This window comes from Agrilus planipennis, unplaced genomic scaffold (genome assembly GCF_000699045.2).
Source record: "Agrilus planipennis isolate EAB-ADULT unplaced genomic scaffold, Apla_2.0 scaffold90, whole genome shotgun sequence".
Taxonomy (NCBI): Eukaryota; Metazoa; Arthropoda; class Insecta; order Coleoptera; family Buprestidae; genus Agrilus; species Agrilus planipennis.
The window spans coordinates 120671-133212 of NW_020438865.1; the positions used below are offsets into that span (position 1 = coordinate 120671).

The 12542-nt window shown below is 33.5% G+C and overlaps 1 protein-coding gene across 7 annotated transcripts in view; it reads right to left on the minus strand.

Annotated features, from left to right (window-relative positions):
- LOC108737328 (zwei Ig domain protein zig-8) overlaps positions 1–12542 on the minus strand; it is a 207079-nt gene that overhangs the window by 119915 nt on the left and 74622 nt on the right. For 2 of the 7 annotated variants that reach the window (XM_025975321.1, XM_025975323.1), the window contains exon 1: positions 5309–5630. The exons of the other annotated variants lie outside the window; for them this stretch is intronic. In XM_025975321.1, coding sequence (XP_025831106.1) covers positions 5309–5369 — 61 coding nt within the window. In that variant the 5' untranslated portion in view covers positions 5370–5630. Of the gene's footprint in view, positions 1–5308; positions 5631–12542 lie in introns of those variants that run through there. 7 annotated transcript variants of the gene reach the window in all.

The window sequence follows — 12542 nt, forward strand, 5'->3', positions numbered from 1 at the left end:
TATATATATATGCACGAGGTATAAAAACTAAAGAATTCCACGATGTGACCCGGATAGGACTCGGTTCTTTCTCTCTACGTTATTAAAGTTACGGAGGGTTTTTGTTGCATTAATATATGACTTTAATAGATTATCTGCGACAAAGGGGTAAAGTTAAACCCAAAAACGGGGTGTATACTTATCAGTTTTGCGCCGGTTTCTCTGGTCAAATTACTCGATATATGAATACACGTAGATAATAACAAAAACACTCTGCTTTTCTACCCGCACAACAATATTTGTGGCGACAAATCTACAGGGACCTCCCAAACTGTTTACTAACGAAAAGAATTAAATACAACGATACTGTTACAGCAACCCTTAAGGTATTTATAAGACTTTTTTAAGTGTTATATCCCTCAGGAGTTTTGGAAAAAATTGAAAAAAACGAATGACAAGACTGGACTCATTTTGCAAAACCCAAGGGCAATTCAAGATTTAGAAAAACGGCACAACATGCGGCCAACCAATCTTCCAGAAATACTCCAAGGATGTTCCTCGGGAATTGTGAGATTACTAGCTTACAATGAAAAAATTTCTAGTCCGTGAAGAAGATCGATTCATATGGATTTCTTTAATCAGTGTAGACAGAAAAGGAAAAGTACTCGTTCTTTGTTCCTTCTGCATTAAGGTAAGAGTATAACAAATTGCTTCCCGAGTACAAAGACTTTACAACCATGTGATAGACAAAACCAAAAACATATCCAAAAACACATTCAAAATCAAAAAAGAAAAACGGGAGACCTAAGGGGATTTCATTCACATAATTCCTCCTGAATTTGTTTACTTATTTATCTTTACTAANTTAAAAAGCTCAAAACCCAACGCCGAAACACGATACTGAACGTCCCGATACAAAGTTCAGTCAAGAAAGAATTGTCCTGCCTTGGCATTGGAATATTGAGCTTTTTAGTATTCTAGGGTTAAAAGTGTTGATGCATGCTTCTAGTATGTTAAATAAAAAATATAGTTGAACTTATACAACTCGAATTATTTTCTAACTCTAATAGTTTTTGTTCTCTTACATGCATAACGCTCTCGAATTTATCTCTAAGTCAAGCTCTGAAGACGGATTTTACATAATAAATTGTCTCATTAACCAGAAACACCTTAAAAAGCGATTATATTTAGATCATAAAAGTACGCTAGGAAAAGACAACACGAACGAAGTATATTATTTGACATCGTGATTTGAGCACGTGTACACAAGTGGACTAAACTATTAAACAACAGTAATATATCAATCAATCACTAGAGTTAGGGGGGTGAACCTGTTTCACCCCCCTAACTCTAGTGACCGTTTTCTTTGACATTAGCATTTACTGTAGCAACACATGAACAAGTTGTGTGGTAGTTCGTTTAATGAAAGTGGATTGCTCTTCCCCTATTTACGGCATTTTCCTGCTGGTCAAGTTCCATTTGCTGGTCCTGTATTTCGTTTTAGATTAAATTAGACTCAAGTCAGTGCTCTCTGGCGTTATGCGCAATGTTGACATAGACTTACTAATTAATACCCAACCACTGGGATGGTCGTTTCTACAAAATGTATGCAAGATGTACGAAGTAGTCGCGTAATTATTGATGTTCCGTTTAAATTTATGCCACTAAGACGAACCGTTCTGTTATTTTATTAAGTAAATTATCAGCAGGTAACTTTAGAGTTTATTACAAAAACAACAGCAAAATACTCGGTGCGAATTCGACGAAAGGAACTATCAAAAACCGTCAGGTATAACAATTATGAATTTTCGAAAATTTAAACAATAAAAACACTTGATTAACAACAGCCGAATTATTATTCCGATCGATTACTTAAAATACAGTTAGACTACGATAAAGATACGTACATCTAAGCAAAATATTTCGTTAATAAAGTAAACTTAATCTTAAATAAACTGTGCAAAACTTTGTGGTAAAAGTTTGTGAAATAGTAAATCTAGGTATGCATGTAAATTAGATGCAACATGGATGTCAAGCAATAACTTTCGCAGAAATTAACCTACCATCCATTTCACATAAACATAAACAAAAAAATAATAAACTACTTCAAGTAATTATTACAAATGTTTTTAGTAAATTTGGAACCCTTCACCCTAACTTAAACCAAAAAAACAAAGCCGCACCTCCAAGCAAGAAATATTTCTCATCCATTTGAACCGAAGAAGCTGTTAATTCTTGTAACTTCACATTTAAATAAAGGCAAACACGAAAATCTCATATTTTTAATAATGATTTTAAATTATTGCATGTTGAAAATAAGTTTGTGTTACTGTAATTTTCATGAGTTTTCTTTCCGTAAAGTTTTACCGCTCTGGGCATTTGTTCGACTGCCCCCCCCCCCTTTCCCTCTAAACGTACCCTTATAATATTTGAATAATTCTTTACTAAGAGTTAATACCCAAAATCTATGAATTAATATCACTCTCGGAAAACATTCTAGAATTCTTTAAATGTTCAATGGGCATCAAACTCATCGTCATGGGTACTTCAGTCGCCCACATCATCCATACACATCCACCCACCACTACCATAATGACTTTATGCATGAACTACCACCAAGACCTACCTATCTAACTAACTACCAATTAGGAAAAACGAAAAATGAACATCTGAAAAAATACCAGTTAAATACTTTTCTATTTAAAGAGTTAATCTGATTTCCAAAATTTGTCCATCTATTGGTGTTATGGTTGAAGATCGAGGACACAAAATAAATCCTCCTTCGTAATTCATCATTGCGTTGACATTATCGCGAAAGCACAGTGCAATAGCTCGGGCATTTCTTATACCGTTTTAATCTTGCATCATTACTAATGCTTCGATTCAACTTTCAGACTAAAGGCGAAGAAGGAGGAAAAATGTCAGATACAAAGAACCTAAACAAAAACGTCGAAACACGCGAAATCAATTACAAGAAGTATCGGAGAATTAAAAGCAACAATGCAAGAAACCAACAGGTTTGATTACAAAAGAAAAGCTAACTGTGTAGACTATAGATATATAAGCGGTTCTCACATTTTTATTTTCGAATTTTATGTTATTTGCATTTTAAGCTTAAATTATCTTGGGGCATCACTTTCCGGACTCTGGTGTGAAATATGCATGTATGTTTATTGTATTATAATGTATATTGATAATATTATTTCTATTTTCGATTGATAAATATTTTACAAATATGCATTTCGAATGGTTCTCATAAAACAACGTTAATTAAATTTGCTTTTCATTTTCAATTTCCTCTTAATTGGCAATTTAAATATAAACAACTTATTCCCTTTTTCAAACCAATTTTCAATTCCGCAAATAATTAAATACTGTTGTTTCGTAAAATGAGCCGTTTCTAATTGTGCATATGTTGGTAATAAATGGTGTATAAGCGCATTTGTTGAAGTGAATTCAAATCCTGTTTTATCCACGCTTTTTATATAAATATACACATATGTATACGTACGTAATTAAGAACTCTACATTAATAGCGTTATAGAGTTAAACGTACTCATAACAAATCGCTCTGAATTGTAATTATTTTTCCTGCATTTAGATAGACAGGCTAACACGAGCATCATTTAATTTCATGTATGTATATGTAGGCACACAGGTGAGATATCCTTTTAAATTTCATCCCTTAAAGGCAAACGTACATATTTTTTCCATTTTGAAATGTGTTACATATCTATAGTTCTATTTTAAGTAATAACCCATTAAAAGATATGTTAGAGTAAGAGTAATTTCCTACTCCGTTGTTTAATTTAGAAAAACATTTTAACGTTATTGACACACAAGCACCCCATCAAAAATTGTCCAAAGTGACAAAAATCAGTCTGTGAGGTCTGAACTATACTGTAGTTGTTTTCATCCGTGACATGGCGACCTTCTCAAATAATATAGGTGGGACATTTTCTACCGAGTGATTTTCACCACTTCACCCGATAATTGAAAACATATTTGGGTGAACAACCCTTTGCCACCTGCGAAGAACCTCAGAAAGATGTACTATCAAGAAGCATCAGAAAGCTCAACGCATTGTTCTGGCGATTATTAAGATAAATAAACAAGTCGAAAGAGATATATCATATTTTCAGATGAAAACATCTTTCTAAGAATAATGGAGAAGGAATAAAAGTAAAACTGCTTGAAATCGCATGGTATCAAAAGGGAAAACAGCATGTCAGTCTAAAGGGCCTTCGTTCTTTCTTTGAACTGGAAGATATATCTTTCAGTCAAATTATTTTGATTTACTACCTATATTTAGAAATGTTTCACCCTATACATACCATTTTAGGTACTTATACGAAATTTGTAGTTTTCATGCATTACTAAAAATAATTCTGCTATTCTAAATTAGAAATTACGTTAATAGTATTTTTTTAATTTCAAACTTTGTATAAACAAAATAATTAAGCGAAAAAGCCCACAGTATATTAAATAAGTTAATTTGAGAATTTTTTTAACTTTAATCTTAATTTTCTTTCATTTTCATGTAACTTAATTGCTACAAAGTAATTTTTCTTTTTTATCTTTAAACCTATCAAAATTTAGCATAGCTACTTAATGAATTAATTAATTCTATTGGAGTATTTTGCTTGAAAAAGATCTTCTTTTCCGTTAAGCGATGTTATAATTTTTTTTTTTTGAAATTGCGAAACGACTTTTTTAATGCGTATTATAGGCAACAAAAATTATGATAGCATTAAGTAGCCATAAGCTAAATTCCTGCATCCAAATTAATACCTTCAGCTGAACGTGTGAATATTGTGATTATTACGCCTTTTTCCTTAAAAGGAAAATTTTATATTTTAAAACATTTTCGTTCTCCATTTCCTTATAATTTTTGTGTAATTAATTGGCTTTTGCGATGAACAAGGGTCTTGAATGTTTCTCAGTTGATAGTACAAACTTTAATAATGGCTCTTGATTGTAGACCTAATCTCACAAAGACGTTAATGAAAATAATTTTGTTACACAAAAACAATTAACACAGACACATCTAACTTTTTTCCAAATATTACTTGTTACTTTACGCTGTTTCTTTTAAAACTTGTACGAAGTTTGAAAGTTAATATGGAAATGAGAAAATACATTGCAATTCAAACAGAATTTTTCCTATTTGATCTGAAATTGATCAGAAAGATTCAAAACATTTCCACGAAAAATACGTATGTATTTTTTTCAAATTTGTAAATAAATGATTTCTAAAACAATTAACAGCAAAAAACTTTTTACACACAACACATTTACAACACTTAAATACACTTTTTCGAGTAGATACCTGAAGGTCTGAAGAGCGCAACTAATGTCAGAATACACCAAAAGACTATATGGTGCCCCATAGTAACTGCTTTACACAATTCTTGAAATTCAGAAGTTGACTATGGAAACTTTGAAAAACTTGAGGAACCAATCAACTAATTCAACTGGTAATATTTGGAATTCCAGTTATCTCACAGTACTTCACACTCTACTATTAAACCAAAACTTAGTTCATTGGTGACCAGCTTCTACTTTGGTATGTTTTATCGGAGAGGTCAGGGTACGAAATGTGAGAAATGTGAGAAATGCACGAGTTTATATACCTTCATACGGGTTAAAGCAAACATCCCACAGCTACTGTCGAACAACGCGCCGACGTTTCCGACTGGTCCTTGGCTGCTAGGCGCCCCGACGCTTGCGTTTAAGCGTCCCCTTTTTGCTACTCCCCTCTCCTTGCGGGAAAACAATTCTTAGACAATTCTTGCTGAATATATTCCTACACATCGCGCTTACACGCCCAAATTTCTAAAAATGCTACAAAATGTTCCACCTATGCAACTACATCAATTTATCAATTCCTTATTGGCACAACGACAAAACGATAAATTTAAAAGTTTGAGGTGATTTTTTTAGAGAACGCGGCAATTTCGATCAATGGCAAATTCAACTGTTTGAAAACTTAAAGCATATAGTTATGAACTCCTTACATCCATACATAAATTGTTTCAATCGAATTTACATAGTATAGACTATCAAGAAAATCAGAATATTATAAATGAAACTTTTAGTGTTTGAATGAAACCAAATTATGAAACGTCTCCCAACATTGTTGTCTTTTTTTCTTTCTCAACACCTGTTGACATCATCACTCTAGGATCGTAAGTCCAGAAAATGATTGGTCATGCACCTCTATCTATTCCTTGACTTATTTCTTGGATAGTTCCTAAGCCAATCCTTGCAGTTCCTAAAAAACAAATCACCCCATATCCCTATCTGCAAACAGTAATCTAATTTGCCCCTATCTACTCCTGTTCCTGCTTCTATATATGTCTCTAAGTGACCCTTCATGTTTTAAAAAACGTCCTATCATCTTATCTCTCCTTTTCCTCGTTGACTTTATTAAAACATATAGAAGTGCTTTTATTTTTCTAAAATATACTTTCTCCCTTGTTTCTTCCACAGTTTGTTCCATCCTGAGTTATCTGACTTCCAAAAAATCAAAAATCAACGACTTTTAATTTTTCATCTTACAACGTACATATTACCTAATATAATTACGATTTCTGTTACTTTATAAATAGTTGATCGTAGTATAAGCCTTGAATGTAATACGGCAACGGTAACAATAAATTCAACATTAAAAATAGAGTCATGTAATTATAGATCCCTTATTATGATACGTTTAATATCAAAATCAAAGTAGAGCTAATATTTATGCCCAACTAATCGATTAATCGATTATAATATTTCATTAAATCATATTCATCGCTATTAGATGCTTCACCTGATCACTTGCGCGATAAATTGTCGATTTACTGGTTCAAACATTGTTCACATGATTGCTGATATTAAATAAATACAAGTTAATTACAATGTAGCAGAACGCTAGCTGATGGTCATTTTCTTCTCTAACGCGATTGATTGAAAATAATATCTAGAAAAGACCAGTTGTAATAACCTGAAACCCAGAAAATCGACTACGTCTTTGCTAAGTTGAAGATATCTGTTTACGCGGTACTATTTTAAAAACATTTCCGTTAAATAATACGAGCTAATTATCTCTGAAATTCTATCACTTCTTTGTTTAGTTAATTAAAAATTCATTTACCGTAAAACATTTCAATAAGATTAAAAATTTTATGCTTTTGCTCAAGCCGATGATTAGATTTCTGCAAAGCTGTAAGGGATTTCTCATTTCTCAGTAACGAAATTAAATTCTATAAAAGTTATTTTCCGCAGTGTAAAACAGCAACTTTTATGTAAAGTTCCTTTTCAATTTAAATCGTGTGGCTGCCGACGGGTAAAGATGTTAAGAAATCTGATAACGGTTTGGGAAAAAGTTCAATGCAGTTGAGAAGTCAAACACCGTCAGTGGCATGCATGTTGAACGTGAGCATTGCTCAAAAGAATTCAGAAAACTCCAACAATTTTAATTACGACGAAAAAGGCAATGATCTCTTATATAGTTTCAACAAAATCGCCAAAAGAAAGAGATTAATCGGAAGAGAAAGGAATCAAGAATCTAACATTACAGCAAGAATAGGAACAATTTTATTATTTCTTTGTGCTATTACCCTAGACAAAAATTTTCAGTCTCTCAGAATCTTTCACAGTCCTTCAGCGTCTCTGAGAGCGTCTCTCAACAGTCTTTCACAGTCTCTCGGTTATTGCCTATGTGTTTTTATGGATCTCTCACAGTCTCTGTATGAGAGACTCGAACGATAAAATTGTTAATTCAGAGATTCGAGTCTTTCACAGAAAGAATTCATAAATAAAACTGAAAAATTGAGAGACTCGAGTTTCTCGTAGAAAGACTGGGATCTCTGAAATATGTTGAACTTAGAAAATTTTCACCACTTAACGAGAGATTCCAGTCTCTCGTTCAGAGATTTGAGTCTCTCGTTCAGGGATTGGATACGAAATGAGAATCTCTCTACGAGCGACTCGAGTCTCTCGTTCAGAGACGCTAAACAATTTTTTTTGAGAGTCTCTCGACAGCCTCTCTCAGCGACACCAGAGAGACTCGATGAGAGACGGAGACTCGAGTCTCGCATTTTTATTTTTATCTCGAGTGTGTCTTGTTCTCGCAAATTATACGATTTTAACCATGTATTAAATTTAACTATAAACAAAATTTATTGACACCGAAATAATTTTGAAACTAAAAAAAATATTTCTCTCTTTGAATATGTGATCGTGAATTCCTCTATCGACGGCATTTCGATTATTTTCTTGAAGAATGTGTTGTACAATGGCTTGAGCTCTACACGAATTTTGTAGATCTCAGATAACAATAGTTAATATTAAACTTCTTCTTACACATATATGGGCGCAACAAAGAAACTATAGAAACATACATACGGATATTAAAATACTACGTATCCCTTAAACTAAATAGAATTTAATATTGTAAATGTCAATGTATCTTATATAATATTCGTTCAGTTTATTAACAAAAGATATATGATGGAAATTCTTGGCGAAAAGATCAAAGTATTACTGTTATTATACAATGGAAACAAATCCGGATGATGTAATAAATAGTCATTGTAACTACACTATTATTAGTTGATTAAGTTCGTTGTATCAGGATAATCGTTTGAAAGTTTCGAAAGAACGTAAAAACAACGAACAGATCGCCAAGCGAGCCATGACAATAAATTCCTTACGTATGCATAATTGAAACTGGAGAGATTTAGCACCAGAGCGTGGTTTAATTTAGTTAGAGGCGCTGCGCTAGTGCTTAGATTTCAAGAGAAGGATAGTAGGTGCTCACGGTAGTTCATCTGCTTGCTCACTCCACAGTGGCGACGTCGGACTTGAATCGTTCCTTGCAAAAAAAAAGTGCCCACATTACAACCCCTGATGAATTTGACCGCAACTACGAAACAAGCCACCAAAATCCAATATGAATACACATAAGGAACAGCAAAAAACAACCACAGAAAAAGTATCCGTGCTTTACCCCTAATTATCATACTTCTATTTTACTTAATAATCCAATTCTCCCATTCATGGTTACGTTTTCTCCTTTATGGGGGATGTGCTTTAACTATCTTGCGCTTTTCGTTCTGTTTGATTGTGCTTTTGTTATTTGTAATTTACACTGCATCATTTGTACAGTCATGCAAAGTTATTAGGACTTAATCCTAAGCAATATTATTAATTCGAATGCGTGAATGTTCAATTCTTTGTTTGTTACGTTTTCACGCCTTAAATAATTAACCGATCATAATTAAATTTTGTACATACATTGTCAAGGATACAGAAAAAGATATAGGGTACCTTTTATCCAGAAAAAATACTCTTCCCGAAGGATAGAAAAAATGATGATGTTCTACAAAATCCTCTGTTGTATAAAAATGATCGATAAAAAATCGCCACCAAATTATAGGCATATGTAGTAATCAGTTTAAAAAAAAGACGATCAGGTAAAACATCTATGACGTAGAGTTAGGTGAACTTGTATTGAGTAGGAGGTAGATTTGTTATTCAGTTTTACGAAATGTCGAAATGCTTTTACTAAAAGAATGATTAATAGGAGATTTAGACCCTGTGGCGCCGTCACTGTACATCTAGTGGTCTTCAGCTTTTCTGCCATCGCGTCTTTGCACTCATGGGCGCCAACAACCGCGCCCTCTTAACCCTCTCTCTTTACCCTCCTGAGCTGGTAATTAGCAATGTTGTTTATGACAGTTCCGCTTCTACTTCACGCTCCCAAGATTAAGTGCCATGGATCTCCGAGAACCTTTCACCCTTCTTGTTCCAATATATTTACATTTTTAGTGCGCATACATTATTGGCACTTCCCACTGTTTAACGGATGAGGAGGCACACCCTCTCAATAAATGATGCTTACTTTCCAGATAACAAGTATTTAGAAGCAAAACAAGAGGAGACAAAAGATGTCAGAGCATCTCGTAAACATCGTTTATGTTCATGAGGTAAATAAAATCAAACCTGATGTCTGGCTCCTCCACCAAATATGTAATAACTATAAAAGCTAAATATTTTAGTTATAGTATACAGGGTGTCCCAATTTTTGGCGCGAGTCTTGTGATTGGAAGCACCTAACAGAGTCCTTCTCAAGCTGAAGGACTAGTTAGAGACATATAAAATAAGCAGAAACAGCAGTTAAGAGAAACAGGAGTTAAGAGGAGTAGAGATACACTTAGATTAGATTACTGTTCACAAATAGTTAAGGATATGGGATGTTCTAAAGTGTTAAGGAAATGTGAAGATTAACTCAGGATAGAAAAGAGTTAAGATGCGGGTCCAAGCAGTTTTAGAATTAACGACCTTAAGACAGCATGTAAAAGCTGGTCTGTGTTGTTGCGCTGATGAGATCCAAAAAGTACGAAATCGCGATCCGCGTCTGGCAGTTTCGACAGAATACAGACCACTTCGAATTATTTTATTCGATCTTAAGATAGTCATAACATAGGTGTATAGCGATGGACAAGTTTTAAGGTCTTTACTATCTGTATACGTATATTTGTATTTTACTGGATTTTGTAAATTAATTTTATTTATTTTTGGCAGTGAAGTATTCTGCAATCTTTTATTTTAAAAATTAATGAATCCTAATATGTCGGAAAGGTGAAAAAATCTTTTTACAGAATAAGAAAGTCGTGATATCGATGGTGAGAATCTAGAACGAATTTTTCATTTTAAACACCTAATGAAAAGTAACTTAGCTGTCAAGATGCGATTTAGGTAAGCGCTATAGATAGCAAGCATCCGAAAAGTTATGTACAATCTCCCGTTCCCAGGATCACTTCCCTAACCACACGTGAAATTTGTTACATACATAATGTAAGGCAAGGATTTAACACTTCACTTTTCACCTAAGGATCATCCCTAAAATTGAGGGAAAATTAAAAGAATGGAACTAAATCTTTTCGCTAACTCCAATTTAAAAACAAAAGAATTTTGTACCTCACTCTTGAAGAATTAATTGTCATATAGGTAAGGAGGTAACTATTAAAGAATATAGATAACGTGAAATTGATAGATGCAAAATTTTAATTGATTTTACCCTAAATAGTGCCTATCGATCTATTACTTCTAATCTTAACATTTTAGTAAAAAATATTTCTATTCTGTTTTCAATAAATTACTATTTTAATAGCATTTTATAGTAGTTTCTGATTTGCTGTGGGGTTTTTCATTTAATCGAATAGTAAAATTTTCGACCCCTTTGTCCAAGAAACTAAATTGTCATTAGATGGGCGTATGTGTTTATGTAGGAAACCAGGCTGACCAATGAGCTGACTTCATGTTGATACCCTTATTGTCAAATAAAGTTGGTAAAACTATCTGCCAGTAAACGAAATTTGCACTAATTAAATAGTGAAAATGTGCGAGTAATTAAAACTTGTTAAATACAGTTCCACAGAATTTCTATGCCATTAGTAATATACAAATAAAGTCACTTATTTAGTTTCGAAATTTCCGTCAGCATGGTTACATTTGATTTACAAAAGTCGAATCAGGAGCTACAATTACATATAACACAGCGGCACATGATCCACCCCTAATACGATCTTCTAAGCGAATACTGAATCTATTTCGACTAACAAAAAATTTGATTAACAAAACTACTACGTTCCTATCTAGTTACATAACAAATTTTATTTTAAAAGCCATCAACCAGCTTAAATTTACAGGTTTAATGAGCACAGCTACATATCACATATCTCATCCAGTTAAAAACTTTTTGTAACATATACTAACTATACGTTTCTATGTATAATAATCCTCTTATCAAAGATACAAACAACATATGCATTCAAAAAGTAATGTAAACTTTTGTTTCATAATGCAAACATTATTTACAAACAGGGTGAATTTGGATATAAATTGTTGAATTATTTAAAAGAACTCTATATATAAACGAAGGTGAATTTGTATATAAATGTTTAATAGTTGAAAGGCTTAGACCGATTCATACTCAGTCAAGAGAAGTTGATAAGGACCTAAGCATCATATCGATTGGCTCCTGCCATTCAATTTTTACCAATGATTTGGGCATGAGACTGGTCGGCGCGACATTCGTACCAAAATTTCTCAATTTCGACCAAAAACAACATCACATTAACATTGCTAAGGAGCTGTTGGAGTCATGGATTTATAGTTATGAAAGCTCAATCAACCCAATGGAAGCTGCCGCACGAGCTAAGACCCGAAAAAAGCGCGTCAAGTTAGGTCGAATGTGAATGCTGACAGTTTTCTTCGATTGCAGGGGCGTGGTGCATTATGAGTGCTTACCACAGGGTAGAACGGTCAATAAGGAATATTACCTGCAAGTTATGTGCAATTTGCGCGAAGCAATCCGTCAGAAACGCCCGGACTTGTGGAAGAAAAAAAATAGCCTTTGCACTATGATAACGCCCTTGCACACACATCATTGCTCGTGCGCCAATTTTTGACCAAAAACAACTCACTAATAATGCCGCAGCCACCGTATTCCCCAGATCTGTGACTTTTTCTTGTTCCCGAAACTGAAGAGACCCATGAAAGAACGACGCTCA